The sequence below is a fragment of the Panthera tigris genome, chromosome C2 (assembly GCF_018350195.1).
Source record: "Panthera tigris isolate Pti1 chromosome C2, P.tigris_Pti1_mat1.1, whole genome shotgun sequence".
Taxonomy (NCBI): Eukaryota; Metazoa; Chordata; class Mammalia; order Carnivora; family Felidae; genus Panthera; species Panthera tigris.
In genome coordinates this window covers 15,989,346-16,011,446 of record NC_056668.1, presented here as the reverse complement: position 1 = coordinate 16,011,446, position 22,101 = coordinate 15,989,346, and the positions used below count along the sequence as shown (strand labels likewise).

The following is a 22,101-nucleotide window of genomic DNA, read 5'->3' as shown; positions in this document are numbered from 1 at the left end:
CCTTCTATCACGCAAACTTTACCTTCTATCATGGGAACTCAACAGATAATGCAAAAATTGAGAAATGAAGTAATATCATTATAAGCTTGGTATGCAGAGACGTGGATAAATAGCCAAAGAAAGAGCTAAAAGTTGAAAATGGTCACCACTGGAGCAAGACACGTGAGAAACTGGATACTGGTGTACGAGAGTGGACTGGTTTTTGTAAGAAATCATGGAGAATTATTTGGCCTATTAAATTATGCATGTATCAACTTTGATGAAAATAAAAACAAAATTAAGAAGGAAAAATAAGCAAAAATGAACAGACAATTCACAAAGAAACTCAAATGAACAGCATATAGAACACATGCCTAAACTTAATTAGCAATTAGACCATTTCCATTTAAAATAAATAAATAAGTAAGTCTAATAATATTAAATCAAATACTAAATCTGCCACCAACTAAGCACAATTAGTTTGGAGAGAAATCTGGAAACTTGAAAATGTTTAGTAAAATTGACAATGTGTATACAACACGATTGATCCACTCTGGCTTCAATCCTAGGAAACTTTCGTACAGGCCCAGAAAAAAACCATGTTTGACAAAGTTAATTACAGTGTTGTTTATAATAGTGAAAATCTGGGAAGGATTAAATGTTTACCAATAGATATTTATCCATTCCAGATAGGATATTTATATTTTCATGTAATACTCTCTCTGGCAATTAAAAGGAATAAACTAACTTTATATATATGAAAACATAGAGTGAAAATTTTGAGTGAAAAAAAATGTGAAGAACCATATGTCCAACCCATTACCAGTGAAACAAATCTGGTAACACACAAACCATATGCTGCTCATGATTATCTGAACGTAAAAGCATAAAAACATTGACTAGAGACATACTTGCTAAATTCATGAGAGCAGTTAAGTTGGAGGAAGGGTTACAAAATGGAACTGAAGGCGAACATCCACTTCAGCTGTAATATTTTAGTTCTTATATTTAAAAACTCTTTTGGGGCGCCTAGGTGGCTCAGTCAGTTAAGCGTCGGACTTCGGCTCAGGTCATGAGCTCACAGTTCCTGAGTTCGAGCGCCACGTCAGGCTCCCTAGTCAGCGTGGAGCCCAATTGGGATTCTGTCTTCTTCTCTCTGCCCATCTCCGTATCACACTCTCTCTCTCAAAAATAAATAAACATTAAAAAAACCAAAAACAAAAACAGTAACACTCTTAAAAACTCTTTTAAGGATGGGAAATCGGTTCTGCAGATTTTGATTTGCCAGTCTCCATAACCGTGTGAGCTAATTCCCTATAATAAATATTATATTTAACATACATATTAAATAATAACATATAGTATGATATAATATGTACTTAAAAAGGTAAAATAAAAACTTTTAAGGAAACATGAAAAAGTACTATTAATTGTAAATTCCAGGTGGTAGGTACTTAGGGTTTTAAAAATGTAAACTATATTTTTCTGTATATTTATTACTCAAATTTTAAAAACTAGATGTAAAAATGTTTCATTGGGAAATTTCAAAAATTGACTCAAAAAGAATGTAAATGCCTGAATAGCCTAATAACCTATAGAAGATGATCCAAAACATCAGAGAACCACCCACTAATAAAAACACTAAGCCCAGCCAATTTTATGGATGAGTTCTACCAAATGTTCCAGAAACAATGTCCTAACTCATCCCATGAGGATAGCATAATCAAAACAGAGCTAGATTATAAGCATTCCAAATTCAGCAGGGTATTAAAAGAAAAATTATCTTGCCTCAGTGAGGTTTATAAAAAGAGTGCATGTATGATTTAACATCAGGAAGGTCATTTTTATAATATACAACAGTAAAAAAATTAAATGAGAAAAAAACCTTAAGTGTTCAGTTAATGTAACAAAGGTAAAATTTAGTAACCATTATGTCTTTTTTTAATTCTTTGCAAACAAGGAACAGAAGAAAACTTCTAAATGTAGAAAAAAGAAAAAAACCACCCCCCTTAGTCAAAAACAATCGAGGATGCCCTGCATCAACTGCTAATCCATAAAATGAAACAAATTTAAATACTCGAAATAAGAAAGCAAATATCAGCAGGTGCAGATTATATAACTGTTCACTTACAAATTCCAAAAGCATTTACAGAGACTGCTAGAAAGAAGCCCCGATTTGCCTCTCCGCCTCCGAAGCCCCTCCCCCCACTGCCGAGCTTGCGCACGCGCAATTTTGGCGCATGCGTGTGGGAAGGCGAAGCGAGATGGCGGCGCCGGGTCTCCCGACGCCGCTGCACGGACATGTGGGTCGGGGCGCCTTCAGCAATGTGTACGAGCCGGCGGAGGATACGTTCCTGCTGCTGGACGCGCTCGAGGCGGCAGCGGCCGAGCTCATGGGGTGCGAGGAGGGCGAGGGTCCCAGCGGGAGAGGGCTCGGGCGTCCTAGAGAGGCGGTAGCGAAGGAGGGCCAAGGAAAGGACCGACGCTGTCTGCCGGGAGAGGAGGCAGTGTCAGCCCACTTGGCGAACACTGAGACCAGAACGCCGTTATTAAGGATTTGCCTGTAGATACATGTAATGAGCGTGCCAGGGATCTGTCTACTTTTGCCATTTGTTTTGGTCTCAGGAGCTCCATAGCTCCCTACCACGCTAGGATGGATCTTTTCCTTCCAGCTGTTAGTATGCAGAACACAAAGCCCTGGAGCGCAGCGATACTATAACACGTCCAAAAACCAACATTGCTTATTAATATTACATTTTTTAGTAAATGTTAAAAGCCGTGTGGCACTTAATTTACTCAATACACAGAAGCACCCTCGAGCAATGGAAGAGCACAAAAATGAAATGAAGTGAGATACTGGCTTGGGGAAGTATTTTTAAACCCATTGAAGAGCATGCTCTGTAGCAGTTGCCTGTTAGACTTGTGTGGCTACCGAACACCTGAAATGTGGCGAGTGCGACTGCAGAACTTAATTTTTCATTTAATTGTTAGAAATGTAAATAGCTACATAGCTAGCAGCCTGTAGAATTTTTCCCAGCACTTTATAAATGTTAAAATTGACTTGTTGAAGTGCCCCCATAAATTTTAAGTAACATTAAAAAATGAATACCTATATTGTAATTTTTTAAATGAAAGGTATTTGAGTAATTAGATTTATGTAAAGATCAAGACTTGAAATTGGTTTTCTCAAGATGAAACAGCTGTTAGGCTTTAAAGATTTATATTGTGTTTCTTTATCTGTCTTAAATCTGGTCAGATATAAAATGTCCCAACTCTTATTAAACTAGCTTTTCATTGTAAACGATGGAACTTTTGGATTTACTGGAATATAGAACGGAAAAGTACTGTTTTTATAACTTGTCTTTTAGTCTTAAGATATCCCAGAAAGATTTACAAGCACAAATTGCATTGCAAAGTATGCTGTGAAAGAAGTTGATTTTGTTATAAAGTGGGATTACTTCTAGTCTTGGAATTCTAATTGTTTATGAAACCATGATAGTTATTTTCAAATAAAAGCCGCCTGGTAAGATTCAACAGACCTTCCCACAGAATAATAAAGGTTTGTCAGATGATGTGGACGGTTCCAAAAGTTAGAAGCAGCTAGCATTTTTTGTTGGATACTTGAGGAGTTAGGTGCTAGAAAGTCTCCCTAAGTCTAATCAAACCCATTTCTGTGATGGAGATAATTGGTGCTTTTGATGCATATATAAGATCATAGGCAGGGAAATAAATTCAGTTGAAGGATAAAATGTAACAATTTATTCAAAAGCATTTTAAAGATTATTGTTAATATTCTAAAACCGGATACTCTGGTATTTTCCCAGTTCAGCATATAGCTGTGCAAATATGGAATTTCTTTGCTGCTCTAAATCTGTTAGTAGAAAGGGGGAACTTTTTTTTCCCTAGGATATGCTGATCAATTTATGAATGTTAGGTACTTTTAAATGATAGAGAAAACCTCTTTCATAAATAAATATTGTAATAACACTGACCCTGTCATTTTAGGAAATACTAAACCAGAAGCTCCTTGTGGGAAGGGCTGATGTCTTTCATGTTAATATTTTCAATACTCAGTTTTATTCCACAGTTTTTATGTAATGTTTTGTAGAAATTAATTGAAAGCCATCTATGTTATGAACTCAAATTACACACCCCAATTTTGAGTTAAATAGTACTAAATATGCAGAAAGCAGTGTCAGAAATTAGCATGTTTATAATTTTTTTTTATATTTCCATATATTTGCAGACAACTGATGATGCTGGAGAAATATACATTAAAAGTAGGATGAGAGTAATTTTCTGTAATGTGTATTTTAATCTTACTACACTAATATTTATTTTATTTTGCTTTTTTTAGAGTGGAAATATGCCTTGAAGTAGGGTCAGGGTCTGGAGTGGTATCTGCATTCCTAGCCTCTATGATAGGTCCTCAGGCCTTGTACATGTAAGTGTAAGTATATCAAATTTATCCACATCCTCCGCTAAGAAATTCACTAGGGGTGTGACTACTTGAACGGAATCATTTTTGTAAATAAATAATATATATCTGAAAGGGTCTATTTAAGTGTAGTAAGGACTCATTGTAAATTATTCTTCCCTAAAAATTGTAACTGCATGTTCAAAACTGTTCCATCATGCTACATAATTATAGAAGCAACAAAACAATTTTAGGTCATTTCTAAATTTGAATTTTTTTTTAGGTAAACAGTCTGATTACCAGAAAAAAATGAAAGCTACTTAAATTTTTAAAGAAAATTTGAGAGTATGGAAACTATAAAGAAGAAAATAAAAATTAACTTCAAAATTTTATCATGGTCCAAATGTGTTTCCTTCTTTTTTTCCTCATTTTCTATGTTTTTCATTTAATATTGTATCATGAATGTTTTTCAAAAATTCCTTTTAAATTTCATTTTGTGGGGGGTACCTGGGTGACTCAGTTAATTGAACATCCATCTCTTGATTTCAGCTCAGGTCCTGATCTCACGGTCATGGGATCAAGCCCCAAGTCAGGTTAAGCATGGAGCCTGCTTGGGATCCCCTCTCTCCCTCTCTCTCTGCCCCTGTGCTGCCTTCTCTCTCTCTCTCTTTCTCTCTCTCTCTCTCACTCTCACGCTCTCTCAAAATAGATAAACTTTTTTTTTAATCTTAAGAAATATTTCGTTTTTGGTGGCTGCATAGTATTCATTGGATTCGTAATTTATTTATTTTTACATCGTCAATCTCGATGTTTTATTTTATTTTTTTTTTTAACGTTTATTTATTTTTGAGACAGAGAGAGACAGAGCATGAATGGGGGAGGGGCAGAGAGAGAGGGAGACACAGAAACGGAAGCAGGCTCCAGGCTCTGAGCCATCAGCCCAGAGCCCGACGCGGGGCTCGAACTCAAGGACGGTGAGATCGTGACCTGAGCTGAAGTCGGAGGCTTAACCGACTGAGCCATCCAGGCACCCCTCGATGTTTTATTTATTAAAGTTTATTTACTTATTTTGAGAGAGAGAGAGAAAGAGCAGGGGAGGGGCAGAGAGAGAGAGAGAATCTCAAGAGGATCCACACTACCAGTGCAGAGCCTGACACAGGGCTTGAACTCACGAACTATGAGATCATGACCTGAACCAGTATCAAGAATCAGACACTTGGGGCGCCTGGGTGGCTCAGTCGGTTGAGCGTCCGACTTCGGCTCAGGTCATGATCTCACAGTTCGTGGGTTCGAGCCCTGCGTCGGGCTCTGTGCTGACAGCTCAGAGCCTGGAGCCTGCTTCAGATTCTGTGTCTCCCTCTCTCTGTGCCCCATCCCCACTCATGCTCTGTCTCTCTCTCCCTCAAGAATAAATAAAACATTAAAAAAAAAAAAAAAGAATCAGACACTTAACCAACTGAGCCACACAGACGCTCCTGGATTCATAACTTAATAAATTCCTTCAGATGTGTATGCATGTATATTTTTCTACTCTTGCACATTTATGTCAATATAACAATCTTTTTCATTAATATGACAAGTCTTTGTTCTTTTCATTCACCATTATTAAATCATTTTCCTTTTTTTCTAAATTTGCTTTATGTAAAAGCAGTGGAACATTTTTAAATTTTTCAGTAATAGATGTACCTCCGGGACGTAAGATACAGTTTTCTTTCTTTTCTGTTTATAGGTGCACTGATATCAACCCTGAGGCAGCAGCTTGTACTCTGGAGACAGCACACTGTAACAAAGTCCACATTCAGCCAGTGATTACAGACTTGGTGAGCTGTTAATCCTTGCCTAATAATAGTTCATTTCCTTTTCAGATAATGTTAAGATGATTTAGGTCAAAGAAGCTTGAGTCATAATTAACTTCTAATCCACTAAATAGTATACCCCATCATTTTCAAAGTAAATTCTTGATTGATGCAGTCCATCTTGTCCACAGTTCAAAGGGAATTTCTACTGGTTTGTATGGATCAGTCATCTTTTGGATAGAAGTGACAGAGAATCTATTACAAACTTAAGTAAAAAGAGTGGGTGGCTTCAGGCACAGCTGGCTCCAGGAACTCAAATGATAAGACAGGCATCTTTTTCTTAGCTCTGACCTTCTCTCTCTATTGGTTCTATTTCTAGGTAGTCTTTAATTTCATGGTAACAGGATACTTGCGTGTCTGTATGTTATTCCTCAGCAAACAGCTTCTTCACCACCACCCACCCCCAACCCCCCTCATAGTAAGAAGCTCTTTCTATTCAGTTAGTGTGACAAAAGCCCCAGAATGAGTATTGCTTGGATCAACTTGGGTCATATGCCATCTCTCAATCTCTCACTATGGCCAAGGAGGATTGAAATATGGAGACGACTGGTTTAGGCCCAGTGATTTGCATGGGATCACTGAGGTGGTTTTGCCCTTTAAAATTTTAACTTGTTTCTTTAATGTGTCCATAATTAGTATTAAATATGTTTTTGATATAAAAATAAAACTTTAGAGATACAAGAAATTCAGAATATCTTTTTTTTTAAACAGAGGTAGAAACTGAGGTGAGATTCATTTTTTAAAGTCATATAACTAATAAAGTGATAAATCCAGAATTTTAAAAAAATGGTTTTTTTTATTTTTTATTTTTATTTATTTATTTTTTAAAAAAATTTTTTAATGTTTTATTTATTTTTGAGACAGAGACAGAGCATGAATGGGGGAGGGTCAGAGAGAAAGGGAGACACAGAATCTGAAGCAGGCTCAGGCTCTGAGCTGTCAGCACAGAGCCCAACACGGGGCTTGAACTCACGGACTGGGAGATCATGACCTGAGCCGAAGTCGGACGCTTAACCGACTGAGCCACCCAGGCGCCCCAAAAGTGTTTTTTTTTAAGCTTTATTTATTTTTGAGAGAGAGAGAGAGAGAGAGCATGAGTCGGGGAAGAGCAGAGAGAGAGGGAGACACAAAATCCGAAGCAGGCTCCAGGCTCTGGGCCGTCAGCACAGAGACTGATGCCAGGCTCGAACTCACAGACCGCGAGATCATGACCTGAGCTGAAGTTGGGCGCTCAACCGACTGAGCCACCCAGGCACCCCGATAAATCCAGAATTTAAATCCAGATCTTGGGAATCTAAATGTAGGTGTCTCACAACTTTCAGGACATGGCTCGTGGTAGCCCATGCCAGAGTCAGCTCTTCATGCTGACGTGTGGCAAAGAAATAAGAGGTGAGCATGAACATAGGTATTATGATCAATATACAAAACTCTACGTTTGTTTATATTCAGAACACTAGGCATAGATTATCACAATAAAATCATTGTTTTGGGTAACTAAGCTTACCTGTTTACAAAGTAGTACTTTTGCTTTGTTTCTTTTTTTAGTTTTAGAAGAAAGACTTTTTCAAATACATCGTATGCCTTTCCTTACATTCCTAAAACAAACTAAACATAACGACCTTTTACTGACTCAGGGCCATTAATATGCACATCATTTATCATCCTGTGCTGTGATAAAGAGGCTTATTCAGGTGTTTCTGCCTTCACGCTGAGGGGCTATAGCCTGCAGAGATTTGCGTTCTTATTTCCTCTCCTCCTCATCTTCTCCTTTTACCTGCTTTATGCTGTCTTATTTTACTGCTACCTGTTAGTGGCATTTCCTCTCTCTCTTCATGTGCTCTGTGCTAGAATACCAAACAAGTGATTTAGTTAGACTTGTATTTAAACTAAGAGTTCAGGGGCTCTGAACAAGTACCTCTCATGAATAAATAGCACATGTTTTGCTATACGGATTTAAAACTTCTTGTCAGAGGCCTCTTTGCTTACTTCCCAGTTCTTGGATCTGTTCTAATGCTCTGAGACCACACAAAAGCTGAATATGAGTGGGTGAGGGATGCCTGTGATTAGACTTTATATCAGTAATTTTCTCATTTAAATCCATTTTCTTTTAAACCACATTATTTTCCATGTTGTTTCCTTTATTTAAATCCATCAGTTTTTTCCTTCATTTAAAATCCAGTACTGCAATGATTATTAGTATATAGTACCTCAGGGCCATTGTAAACAATTGCAAAGCAAATTCTTTTCTAGTTTCCTTACTGAACATTTCTGGAAAACTACCTTCCGGACTTCTTTTTACAATGTGAGAAGCTTAATTTCTTTATGGAATTGAAAATAAAGCTCTCAGCTGTTTCAGCTGTGTTTCCTCACTCTCCAGTGTTGCTCCTAAAGGGAACAGCAGATTAACCTTAGTCATCTTCTACCTGCAGACAAGGATGCATCTTCATTACTTTCCTCAAAAACGGCACTTTTCTCTTTTGAAAAGAATGGAGAAAAAAAAGTTACCTTACAACATCTCCTCAAAGACACTGTTCCAGTGTTCTCTTTGAACTACATAGTTAACAGGCTTAAAAATGATAAAAGTAGTATTTCTTTTAGAAACAGGGTAAAATGGAAGCTCTAAGGCAGTGTTTCATAATGTATGTAAATAATAGGCCAGTGATGTGCCCAACATTAGAAGGTATGGCTGAGTTTTAAATAACTTTGAATCATATAATGTCAAAGCTGTTCCCTCTTTAATTCTCTTTCAGCCATTGTGATTACATCCAGGAGAAGGTCTCAGTTTGTTGTTGTTATTTAACACCTTTTAAACACTTACAGATGTCTCTCTAATAGAGACAGATGGCTTGGGTCACTCTCAGCCTGGCAACAGTAATGATTAACTATAACTTTTTTTTTTAACTCTTATCTCATTTATCCTTGTAGTCATTTCTATTTCCAGAAAGTAATAGTGATTTCCCTTTACAGCAAATTTATTTAACAACAAAAAAAGCCCATTTAAAGAAAAATAGTAAAAAATGGTAAGTGCGTGTGCATAAATGGGGAAATTGCAAGAATGTTAATAAGAGAGCTAACACTTTGGACACTGCCGTGAAGTACCTCAGCTATTCCATCTCAAGAAACAACCTCAGAAGTCATGGGTGAGAGTCTGTACAAAGTGATAATTGAAGTAAATGGCTTTAGAGGTGAGAACCCACCCAGATACCGTGTTTTCACTTTACTGTGCCTGTGAAGGTGCAGGGTGACATGACCAGACACGATTTTTTTAAATACTTAATTTAATCATCAGAGAAGTCAAAGGAAGAAGACTTTAAATCACATCTTACCCTGAAAAATACCCTAAAAAGACATTTTTATTTAAAAAAAAAAAAAAGACATTTTTATTGTGGTTTCACAGAAAATTGGAACCCAGTTTAAAGATTTACAAAATGCCAAACAATTAATGTTTTCAGTGTCTCTTCCACTCTTTTCAGTCCTTTCTTTGGTCTCTAATTGTTCCAGCCAATACATTTATGAGTCATTAAAGAAGTAGAAAGTAAATATATATATATATATATATATATATATATATATATATATAATACATTACACCTCGATGATAGAAAATGTTTAAGTTACAGCTATAGCCTTAAAGTGTTTGCATATCTATGTAGAACATAGGAGTGCTCACTTTCTTATTTAATCTTGTAAAAGTGAACCCAGTGTGTAAGCATTAGCTGTTGAAAAACAGAGGCTTTCTTGAACATTTTCTGTTCATTCTGATAGTTTAATTTCATATTTTTAGGTAAATACGTATAATCTTTATAAGCATGAATGAAAATGTAAAAATATTAATCTCTATCTCTGTCTACATTTTTGGCCCTCTCACACATTTTTCTCTACATGGGAGGAGAGTATTTTTAAAGATATATTTATTTATCTGTTTTAATTCCGAGTCCAGCTTAAAATTCTGACTATTGAACATTTAGGTCAAAGGCTTGCTACCAAGATTGAAGGAAAAAGTTGATCTTCTGGTGTTTAATCCCCCCTATGTAGTGACTCCACCTGAAGAGGTAAGACATGGAACAAATAATTATTAATGTTTTCAGCTATTTTCTTTATAAAATCAAATGAACTTCATTATGACATTAGTCAACTGCTGATTAACACAGACTGCTCTGATATTACTCACAATTGTCAATAATTGAGTATGTCGGGAGACGTAGGAAAGGAATCTAAAACTAATGAAATATAGTGACCCATATTCATCCTTAAAATTCCCATTGAAATCAGGCCGTGTGTTTAAATTTGCTCGTGTGTGTCTTTTATCACAAATGGCAAATTTGCAAAAGAGCATTTCTAATCATCCTTAAATTCATATAGTAATTATTTCTGAAAGTCTCAGTTTTCCTCCTTTCACAGGTGGTGGGGGAGGATTCTTATTTCAGGTAGGGAAAAGAAATCATCTTGGAACAGATGATTTGGAAAATCTTCAATAATGAAGAGGTAAATCAACCATTTCCCAATTTAAAGAGAGAATGGTCAAGGCAGACAAAGTTTAGTAATGGACTAAGGCTAGCTTAACTAAATCATGGTCTACAAATTTCTGGCAAGACTGTGAATGCAGAGGAGATTCTGGAAACATGGGGATGCAAACAGGCTTCCTTTCTTCCACATTCCCATGACTGAGCTATGTACTTGCTTCTCCTGAGCCTTACAGCTGCTGGGACATACAGATAATTGAGTGTAGACAGCACCTTGGGCTATTTTGCAGTCCCAACAGAGAGAGCTAGCGTCATCATTCCCATGAGCTGAGCTATTAGCTGGGGAGCAGAATCACAGTGCAGCACAACGAAGATCTCCTGGAGCCTAAAAACATATTTTACAAAATAAAACCTTAGGAAAGGAATTAAAAGAGAATATGGTCTCCGTGAAGACCTGAATTAGTGTTCTGGAAACCAGATGAAAGATTTCAGTGCATAGAGCATGAAGATAAAAAGAAGGAAATCATGAAAGTAAAAGATAAGAGACTTAGAGGTTAGATCCAGGAGATATAAAAATAATAGTTAAGTTTGTGTCTATAAAAAATTTTGGCTGTGCTTAATAGTATACCTAGAGACACGAGGTTAGGAACCTCTGGCTTGTACCTGTGAGCTCTGAAGGAACAGGAGCAGGTCTGGCAAGGCTCAGGTAGCAGGCAAACAGCAGACCACCAAACATGACTCCTCCTTGTAAAGGTGGAAACCCTCCCTTTGTGGCCTTAAGAATGTGCCTGGTGCCAGGAGACCTTCCTGTAGGAGCATTTCTAACGCAAGCAGATACACCTGGCTGAGCATCCCTGGGGAGGCGTATGAACAGGGTCTAGCACAGAGAGATCCTGGTCCATTCTGGAAGAGAATGACAGGAGACAGGCTTGGCACAACCTGTCATTCACCATGCACTCTGTCCACAGACCACTTTACCTGATAAAACATCCAGGGAATGGGCTCCACCAAAATAAAGGGGTAAACCAAGGAAGAGGAACACACGAGCCCCAGAAAAAGAGGTGATTCTAGGAATGCCAGGAAGGGGACATCTCCAGGAGGAAGGAACTGATAAGTTTCCCAATATGATTAACTTTGTGGAAATTGTATTGAGAAGTGTATGGTAGATATGGGAATAATTTAAATTAGATACAAAAAAAAGTAAGTAAATGAACACTTTGGCTGCCCATCAATAGCTACATTAAGATATGCTAACTTTTCCATTATAAAATCGTAGACAGCCATTAAAAGAGTAAATTAGAACCATACCTGATCACATGAAGAGCTCTCCATAAAGTGTTGATGATTGACAAAAGCAAGATATGGTGCAAGAATGTAGAACATAATCCTGTCTTTGTAAAACATGGACAAAAAGGAAAAACGTGTGTATATAAGATGAGGGAGGAACAGACCAGCAAAACAGTAAAAGGGGAAAGTGCAGTTCTTTCTAAGGCAGGTATATGAACATATTTCCCTTATTTACAAAATAATATATATAGTTAAAGGCATAAAGAAATTTATTTTAATGGAGAAACATGCCATTTTATATGAATAAAAGCAACAGGCATGATTTATACAATTAATTTAAACTATAGATATGGAAAGAAAATAATTGTTAGGGTTAAAATATTTTTTGAATTCTTTAGTTTTGAAACAATATACAATAAGAATCTAAAGATTTTTAATACTGTATGAACTCTCACGGGTTTTGCTTCTACAATAGAATTAGATTGTTACAGGAAGAAAATGCTTTGGTGAGCCTTTATATATTAAATGGATTCCTTAAAAAAGGTCTGTACGATTCATACTTTAATCTAGAAAAGAGCCAGATGCAGTGGGGCATTTTGAAACTAACTTCCTGCAAAGTAGATATTTTATAATATAGGATCTCTCTTTTAGTTTCTTCCTGATTGTTCTATATTAAGTATAAGAATTACCTATGCCTATCAACATAAGCATTGCAGAAATAGTAACAGCTATTACTAAGCACTTGATATGTACAGGGCCCTGTTTTCAAACTTTAAATATCTTTCTTCAGTTATTCCTAAAAATGGAAAAAAATAATTGTTATAATTTTACTGTTGAAACTATTGTTTTCCTGGTTTTATAGATAAGGGAGGAAACTCATAAAAATTACAAATTTACATAAGATCACATGGCTAGGAAATGGTGGGGCTCAGATTCAACTTTACTGCCTCCTGGACAGCAGTAAAATACAAAGTGTATACAGTACTTGTTTGGTAAATGTTACTTGTCAAAAAGATTCTGTTTGTGATTCTAAATGTAACTGTGATTCTAAATGATTCTAAATGAATAGATACAAAAGTCTTTTTTAAATGGTCACAGGTGGGAAGTCACGGAGTAGAGGCTGCTTGGGCTGGTGGCAGAAATGGTCGAGAAGTCATGGACAGGTTCTTCCCACTGGCTGCAGATCTTCTGTCACCAAGAGGATTATTCTATTTAGTTACCATTAAAGAAAATAATCCAGGTAATACAGACCAGTTTATCTTTTAACCACTGACTGTGCTGAAATCATAATTTAATCATGTTAAAGAGTATAATTTATAAAGTAACCTGAAATATTGTCAATATAATCACTGACAACAGCTCATACAAACATAACATTCATCTTGAAAGAAGAGAGAGATTTTTAAGACATAGTTTTTCTTGGTTTTAGAAAGTACTGTTGTTTTTTTTTAAGGGGGGGGGCGCATTTTTCCCTCAATTAATTAATTAATATTCAGACACAAAATCTGTAATTTCTTCTTTTAACACCTCATCCTGAATATTTTGAATTTTGTCTCCCCCTTGTAATCTTCATGCCCTTGACAAGTTGTGCTACGTAATGTTCAGTTCAGGTGAAGTTCCATCATGAAAGCTCATGGTATGGATGTTGAAATCTTGGTTAGATTACTGTGTAACTAAACTGACCTGAGTCCTTCTCTTTCTGTACACAAGTTTGATTTTTATCTTTACCTTATGTTCTCAGCCCCTTAAATCACATCATGATGACTTAAGTTTTGTTTCAGGTTGTTTGTAGCTCCATTTTCTTAACTCAGTCTTTAGTATTATTTATTTACAAAAGGGAAGATGTTGCTTTTTTCAATGTGCCCAAAAGAGATAAGCTACTTCCTTCCACTGTGTACTGTCACTATACATTTGCCCACCTTCACTGACTTTTTTCATCCCAGAGGAAGCGTGTGAGGCCAAGATTGGAGCCAAGCAGCTGAACAAATCACTTGCTGTAATGACAAGTGTAGTTCATGTTTCTGTTGAGTTCGGAGTAGCTTCCACGGCAGGGCAGGGCCTTTCAGTCTGATTGAGACTCTCAGCGACACCTTGAAAATACAGAGTGCTCCCATCTGACTCAAGTCCATTTTAATAGAAATTTACTTGGAATACATTGTTTTCGCAGATGAGGAGAACTTGCAAATCGTCTGTCTCTATCATCTTATTAAACTGTTTAGTGATCATACCGTCTTCACCAGATGGTTTTAATTGGATTTTACCTTTTGTTTTAATTTTCATTTTAGAAGAAATTTTGAAGACAATGACAACAAAGGGTCTACAAGGGACTGTGGCACTTTCCAGGCAAGCAGGCCGAGAAGCCCTCTCAGTCCTGAAGTTCACCAAGTGCCGTGTATTGTGCTGAATGTGCGTATATTGATAATATAGATGATGTTGAATGTGTGTATGAATATATGGAGAGAGAGAAGTGGAATATATTCAGCATGTTGTGAAACTGAAGTCACTTCTTGGTTAACAAGTATAGAATTGTCAGGTTATACAGAAGAAGGTAGAAGGATATAGCATTCCCTTTTACCCAGGAATCAAGTCTATGGAAATTTTTGCATAAGTGCAAGTAAATGCGTATCCAAGATATAGTATGTGTATTTTACATATAAAACCTGAATGTGAGTCACCTATCCAGCCACTAAACATGAGTTAGGTTTGTGTACACTGAACCTAAGGGGTTCATAATGTACCATCAAGTGAAAAAGAACAAATTACAAAACAGTATTATCCTGTATGTATAATTTTAAAAAACCAACAGAGAGGGCATGTCTATATGTCTATATAAGTAAGTCTCATGGGGAGCCTGGGTGGCTCAGCTGGTTGAGAGTCTGGTTCTTGATTTTGGCTCAGGTCATGATCCCAGCGTCGTGGGGTTGAGCCCCATGTTGAGTTCTGTGCTGAGCCTGGAGCCTGCTTGAGATTCTTTTGCCTCCCTCTATGCTTCCCCCCTGCTCACATGCTCTTTAAAAAAAAAAAAGAAGTCTCAGAAGGGAAATGGCAGGAAGGAACAGAGGGACTTTCACTCTTTTATGGGTTATTTGCACAACCCCAGTTACTTGTATAATTTTAAGAAGGTTTTCATTATTAAAATTTTTTTTTAATTTACTTTCACTTGCTCATTGTCTCCATTCTATTTCTATTATTTAGAATGCCTCCAGCCTCCATGTTTCTCACTGGTCAGATTTTTCCTACCTTTTATGCTTTTGTCATATACTTCTATCTTCTTCTTGCATATATCTTGCAAACTGCTATACATTTTTTCTTAGATCAAGGAGAGTTGTATATAAACAAACTCACAACTCTTAGGTTAATCACACTTTTAAAAGCTGACAAAGGGGTGCCTGGGTGGCTCAGCCGGATAAGCACCCGACTTCGGCTCAGGTCATGATCTCACGGCCCGTGTGTCCGAGCCCCATGTTGGGCTCTGTGCTGACAGCTCAGAGCCTGGAGCCTGCTTCGGATTCTCTCTCTCTCTCTCTCTCTCTCTCTCTCTCTGCCCCTCCCCTGCTCAGGCTCTGCCTCTCAAAAATAAATAAAAACATGAAAACAAAATTTAAAAACTGACATGCATCTTTTAGGAAATGCCAAATTACCTTTACTAAGTTTAGGAACCTCTTCTTCCATAACTTCTATACCATTTAAAATAATATTTATCAAACTCAAAGAACAGGACTATAGGGTCTGAGTGAGCAGAATCTAGAATTAACTTTTAATTCGGCTACGTTTAGTGTCACTTGGAGAAGCTTTTTAAGATTATAAATTCCTGAACCCCACCACAGACCCGTGGAACCCTCTGCTGAGCAGACCCAAAACCTGTACCGTTTAAAATGTGCTTCCCCCTGTTACTTAAGGTAGCCCACCAAATTTTAGAACTACTGTTTTAAATAGCATTCTTATTTAATCCTTAGGACAATCCACAGAAGGAGTGAAATTACCTTTGATGTTCAGAAAGATTAACTTGTTCAAAGGAGCTCAGTAGTGAAGGGTCAGGCCAGTATGGCAGCACTTAGACACAGGTCGGATTCCCAGATGCTTTCTTTCCATTTGCTTGTGCTGAAAGCAGCAAAGATGCCAAAATTAGTATTTACTTAAGTCTAATATCTGAAAATCTATTCTCCTTCCCAGAAATAGTGCCATCTGAAATCTTACAGCCAATCTCTTGTATCCCAGGGGAAAAAAAAAAGGTTATGAAAAGCTTAGAACTTTATTGTGAGCTTGGGGAGTGGGGTCTTGAATATTTTCAGATAATGTTTGAAACACTTTAAAATTAGCATAGAGGACTTCTGTCAGCTTAAATTAGAAACATAGAAATAACTTCAAAAACTCCAAAACCTCACTTGTATAGTTGTTATGGAGTAAATTGTGTCTCCCCAAAATTCATATGTTGACATTCTAGGCCCTAGTACTTCAGAATGTGACTGTGTTTGGAGACAGGGCCTTAAAGAGGTGACTATGGTTAAATGAGGCTGTTAAGATGGGCCCTGATCCAGTCTGGCTGGGGTTCCTACAAGAAGAGGAAATCCGGACATGGGGACACCAGGGCGGGGGGTGGGGGCCGGTAGGGACATGGAGACACCGGGGCGGGCAGTGGTTGGTGCTTGGACACAGAACAAAACCCTACAAGATGCAGTGAGAAGGTAGCTGTCTGCAAGCCGAGGAGAAAGACTGCAGAAGAAACCCAACCTGCCGGTGCTTTGCTCTGGGACTTCCAGGCTCCAGAACTGTGAGAAAATACATTTCTCCTAGGGTCATGGTGACTAGGAGACTAATACAATAATTAAAGACAGGGAAATACCTGCATTTCTACAAACAAGAGAAAACAATACTAGTGTGAAAAGTGGATGCTACGTCCTGGTGGTCAGTAAGAACCATGGCCCTGAGCCTTCAGGAGGAGAGTTGCAAATCCAGCTCTTTTTGTGTCAAAAAGAGCTGTTAAATACAGGAAAAAAGAAGACCTGTAAAACCGCATCATTTGGCCCAAGGGAAGCAACAAAAAAAACTTAGTACCTTGAATGAAAAGAAAAACAGTAATAATCTATGAGAAATCAGACCCTGGGTCTGTGCTACCCTCTGCTGTAGGATTTAATTCATATCTATATGAGGCAGCAACATTAACGTGAAAAAACTAACATTAAAATGATCTAAACTGTTGATCATGGAGAAGCTACAATCAATGAGAACAGAAGGAAAAATTAACAGAATTGGACACCTAAGGAATATAAACAGTGGAATTGCTACGTTCAGATTGTGGAATGTTTGACGTGTTTAAAGAGTTAACATAATCAAAGAAAAGCTCACAAGAAGATGCTGTTTGGAAAGAACAAATTGAAGTCAACTTTTAAAAATGAGAAATAGAGACATGGAAGTGCATTAGTGTTAATTTATACTCACCAAAAATACACAGTGTATTTTAAAACTGTTAATATTGCATTCCAAAATTTAGTTGTAGTTCTTTTTTTTTTTCTTTTTCCTTCATACTTTCCCTCATTCCTTTTTCTGGGGAGAAAAAGGAATACAAATTGAGACAGGACTGAAAAAAGAGAAAAATTAGGACAGGACTGAAATGACTCAGGAGCAGATGAAGAGAAACATAGCCATGTTAGGAACCCTTATGAATAAATGTAAATCATCCTATGTGTAGTTGATTCATACGTGCACTAAAATTACTTTACATATAAAATAACACAATACATACCAATGTCTCTATCCATCTGTTTTCATTTTTCTTTTTATGTAAACTTTGTATTGAGGTGGAACATACCTTATAGACTGTATAGTCTAGTTTGATGGATTTTTATAAAGTCAACATCCATTTATACTACACCCAAATCAAGAAACAGAACATTACCAGCATTCCAGAAGCTACACCAGATTTCATTCCCAGTCATGAATGGGAGATTTCCCCAAGGGAAACCATTGTCTGGCTTTTTGTGTTAGTTTATTTCTGCATAGCTGACGACTGTAACTTTACTGGTGTTAGTGTTAAACAACACAAATGTATTGTCTCCCAGTATCTTTGGGTCAGGGCCGTGGGTATAGTGAGCTGGATTCGCTGCTTAGAATCTCTCCAGGCTGTAGTAAAGGTGTTGGTCCTGGCTATGATCTCATGCAGGGCTCAAGGTCCTTTTTCAGGTGGTTATAGGACTAAAGCTGCTGTTTTCTGGCTGTCAGCTAGGGACAATTCTCACCTACAGGCTTCTCTCAGATCTTTGTACCATAATCACCTCCACAGTTCACAAAATGGCTACTTGCTTCTTTATGGCCAGCAGTAGAATTTCTCTACCTTCAAAACTACATGAGGGCCTAGAGGCCCTTTTAAAGGGCTCACCTGGATAGGACGAGTTCACCCAATATAATCTTCCTTTTATTTTTTTTAAATTATTTTATGTTTATTTAATTTTGAGAAAGAGCATGGGGGGCAGTGGATGGGTGCAGAGAGGGAGGCACAGAATCCAAAACAGGCTCCAGGCTCTGAGCTATCAGCACAGAGCCCGATGCGGAGCTCAAACTCATGAACTGTGAGATCACGATCTGAGCCGGAGTCGGACATTCAACTGACTGAGCCACCCAGGCACCCCCCTTTTATTTTTTTTATGTTTATTTTTAAGAGAGCAAGAGACAGAGCATGAGTGGAGGAAGGGCAGGGAGATAGGGAGACAGAGAATCTGAAGCAGGCTCCAGGCTCTGAGCTGTCAGCACAGAGCCGCACGCGGGGCTTAAACCCACGAACTGCAAGATCATGACCTGAGCTGAAGTCATATGCTTAACCGACTGAGCCACCCAGGCACTCCAGTGTTCCTTTTAATTAATTAATTCAGACTCCACTGTTGAGGGATGTTAATTACAACTGCAAAAATTTTTTGCCATTGCCATTTAATGTAACGTAATGACAGGGGAGAAATCAAGTCGTATCCACAAGTCCTACCCACAGTCAGAGTGTGGGGATAACACAGTGCATGTACAGCAGTCGGAGTGAACCTTGCAGGCCATCTTAGAATTCTGTTACGTTCCTTATACTATAGATTAGGTCTTCCTCCTTTGAACCTATGTCCTTGAGTCATGAATTCTTTCACTCAATAGTGTTTTTATGAGATTCTTCTGTGCAGTTGTCTATGGCAACGATTTGTTCATTTTCATTTTTTGTATATTCATCCTTATTATTTCTATCATATGACTATATCAAAATTTATCTATTCTACTGTTGAACATTTGGATTCCTTCTACTTTTTTTCTGTTGTGACCACATTTGTATCTTCCAGTGCACATGCGTTTGCATTTTCTGATAAATATATACCAACAAGTTTATCTTATCTTAAATAAGAACAATTTTTCCAGAAGTTATTTTCTAAAAATGAGAAGCAGAATTCATAAAATCAAAACCCACCATGGACAGGATAAATAGCTAAAAATAGAATTAGTGAACTGGAGAAAAATTCATATAGTGCCACCCGCAGAGACCAAAGGAAAACATGAAGGAGCAATAATGATTATGAAGGATAGAATGAAAAGGTCTGGCAAAACAAGAGTCCCGAAAAGTATGTAAGAAAGGCAATATTTGGAAAGATCATGGGTAATATTTTTCCAGAATTGACTTTTAAAAAAGAAGATAGATTCTAGAAGCACAAACAAAAAGAAAATATGCTAGACATATAGCAGTGACATTTCAAAACATCAAAGGCAAAGAGCTCTTAAAAGGTAATCAAGGAGGGATGGATGCCTGGATAGCTCAGTTGGTAAAGTGTCCGATTTCGGCTTAGGTCATAATCTCGTGGTTCATGAGTTCGAGCCCTGCGTTGGGCTCTGTGCTGACAGCTCAGAGCCTGGAGACTGCTTCAGATTCTGTGTCTCTGTCTCTCCCTGCCCCTCCCCTGCTTGCATGCTGTTTCTCTCTCTCTGTTTCTCTCTCTCTCTCTCTCAAAAATAAAAAATTAACATTAAAAAAAAAAAAAAGGCTTTAATCGAAGGGAAGGTATAACTCACTCTCCAGCAGGGGCTGGCAAACGTTTTCATCACTAAGATATTAGAACACAGCCATGCCAGTTCACTTATGTGTTGGGTGGGGCTGCTTTGGCCTCTAGTGACAGAATTGAGTAGTTACAGCTTAGATCCCAGAAACTATATGGCCCACAAACCACAAAGTATTACTATTTGTCCCTTTAATATGTTTGCCAACATTGCTACAAAGAAACTATAAAGTAACAACAGATCTCTTGAACAGCCTCACAACAAATGAAAGCCGGAGGCTAGTGGGATAACATCCTCAAAGTGTTGGGACTAACAGTCTATCTATTTTGTTCCAACAAAACTTGCATAAATGAAGGTTTAGTTTTGTTGTTGCTGTTTTTTTGTTTTGTTTTTTGAGAGAGTACACACAAGCGGGGGAGAGAGACTGAAGGAGAGAGAGAATCTCAAGCAGGCTGGTGCTGTCATCACAAAACCCAATGGGGGGGTTGCGGGGGGGGGGCTGGATCCCACGACTCTGGGGTCATGACCTGAACCAGAACTAAGAGTCAGACATTTAACTGACTGAGCCACCCAAGTGCCCCACAAATGAATGGTTTTTAAAAGTAATATTTAGAGATAAAAATGACAGAGTTTACCAACAAGAGATCTACAATAAAGAAACTTTTAAAAGACGTATTTCAGGAGAAAGGAAAAACATCCCAAAAGTCTCAAATGGAAGAATTACTGATGACAAATAAAATGGAAAATATGTATATAAATGCAAACAAACATTATATAAAATACTATTAATAATTATAGTGTGGTTTCTGTGGTTTGAAAATAATAAATACTGAAAACAGTTGCATATAAATTAACTAGGGCATTTGTTCAGGGTGAAAGTATTCTAAGTCCTCTTTGTATTATTGTTCAGGAGGTAAAGATATGACTTAATTTTGATATGCATGTGTGGTAGGCTCAATAATAGCCCCCAAGATATCCATGTTCTAATCCCTAGAGCCCTGTGAATGTTACCTTATATGGCAAAAGGAACTTCACAGATATGATTAAGGATTTTGAGATGGGGAGATTACCCTAGATTATCCAGATGAGCCCTGAGTAGAATCACAAGTGTCTTATAAAAGACAGGAAGAGGGAGATTTTAAATCAAAAGAGGAGAGGGTATTATGATCATGCTGCTGACTTTGAAGAAGGAGCAAGGGACCACAAGCCAAGGAATACAAGGAATGAGCTCTAGAAGCTAAAAAAGGCAAGGAAATGATTCTCCCCTAGAGCCTCCCAAGGGAGTCAGGCCCTGCTGACACTTTGGTCTTGGACCGGAGAAACCCATTTCAGACTTCTGGCCTCCAGAACTGTGAGAGAGTAAATATCTGTTGTTCTAAATCACTGAGGTTGTGGTAATTTGTTCCAGTAACCCTAGGAAACCAATACAGTATGGTCAGAGTTCAAGGGCAACTATGAAAATAGTAGAAACAGGAGAGGTAAGCAGCAAATTAGAAAGCAAAAAGCCTAATTAAAAAAAATAAGAAAAGGGGGCGAATCCAAAGGTAAAGTGATAGGGGGTGCCTGGCTGGCTCAGGCAGTACAAGCATGCAACTCTTGATCTCAGGGTTGTGAGTTCGAGCCCCATCTTGGGTGCAGAGATTACTTGAAAATAAAATCTTTAAAGAAAAAAAAAAAAAGATAAAGTGATATAATTTAGAATACCTCCATTATCCAAATAATGGAAGTAAGATATGTAAATAGATATTATGACTGATTTTTTTTTAATTTCAATTATAGTGATGATAAAAGACTTGAAGTGTAAGTACATTTTAAGACTGGAAATAGAGGGATGGAGGAAGATACATCAGACAAACCCACAAGGTGAGATAGCTACATTAATAGTTGACTGTACTGGGTTGAATAGTTCTCACCACCCCCCACCCCCGGCCCCGCTCCCAATTCATGTCCAACCAGAACCTATCAGTGCGATCTTATTTGGAAAGAGGGTCTCTGCAGATGTAATCCAGTTAAGAGGACATTAAGGTAAGGAGGGGGCAACATGGTAGAGAAGTAGGGGGAATCCATGCTTCCTATGTTCTCAAAC

The 22,101-nt window shown here is 37.7% G+C and overlaps 1 protein-coding gene and 2 long non-coding RNA genes across 6 annotated transcripts in view; 1 reads left to right on the top strand and 2 right to left on the bottom strand.

Annotated features, from left to right (window-relative positions):
• The window catches only part of LOC107180835, a 211,450-nt gene extending 209,297 nt beyond the window's left edge, over nt 1-2,153 (bottom strand). Inside the window, exon 1 of the long non-coding RNA XR_001511570.2 lies at nt 2,111-2,153. This is a non-coding gene — a long non-coding RNA (uncharacterized LOC107180835). The remainder of the gene's footprint in view (nt 1-2,110) is intronic.
• An 81-nt stretch (nt 2,154-2,234) lies between these two features.
• N6AMT1 (N-6 adenine-specific DNA methyltransferase 1) lies at nt 2,235-21,857 on the top strand. Of its 3 annotated transcripts, XM_042956584.1 has the most exons (8): nt 2,235-2,377; nt 4,337-4,423; nt 6,126-6,216; nt 6,572-6,670; nt 10,221-10,304; nt 13,101-13,242; nt 14,288-14,408; nt 21,795-21,857. In XM_042956584.1, the coding sequence occupies exons 1-7, from the start codon at nt 2,244-2,246 to the stop codon at nt 14,404-14,406; spliced, it is 756 nt and encodes a 251-aa protein (XP_042812518.1). In that variant the 5' UTR covers nt 2,235-2,243; the 3' UTR covers nt 14,407-14,408; nt 21,795-21,857. The 3 variants fall into 3 exon arrangements, with proteins under 3 accessions (XP_042812518.1, XP_042812517.1, XP_007075097.2); XM_042956583.1 differs by lacking the exon at nt 21,795-21,857 and having other exon boundaries at nt 14,288-14,911; XM_007075035.3 differs by lacking the exons at nt 6,572-6,670; nt 21,795-21,857 and having other exon boundaries at nt 14,288-14,911.
• Nucleotides 10,212-17,528, bottom strand: LOC122230589. Of its 2 annotated transcripts, XR_006207581.1 has the most exons (7): nt 17,442-17,528; nt 15,986-16,103; nt 13,922-14,092; nt 12,024-12,102; nt 11,379-11,618; nt 10,989-11,100; nt 10,212-10,296 (listed from the first exon to the last, which is right to left on the bottom strand). It is a non-coding gene; the product is annotated as an uncharacterized LOC122230589 (long non-coding RNA). The 2 variants fall into 2 exon arrangements; XR_006207582.1 differs by lacking the exon at nt 13,922-14,092 and having other exon boundaries at nt 12,024-12,106.
• Nucleotides 21,858-22,101: the final 244 nt, after the last annotated feature.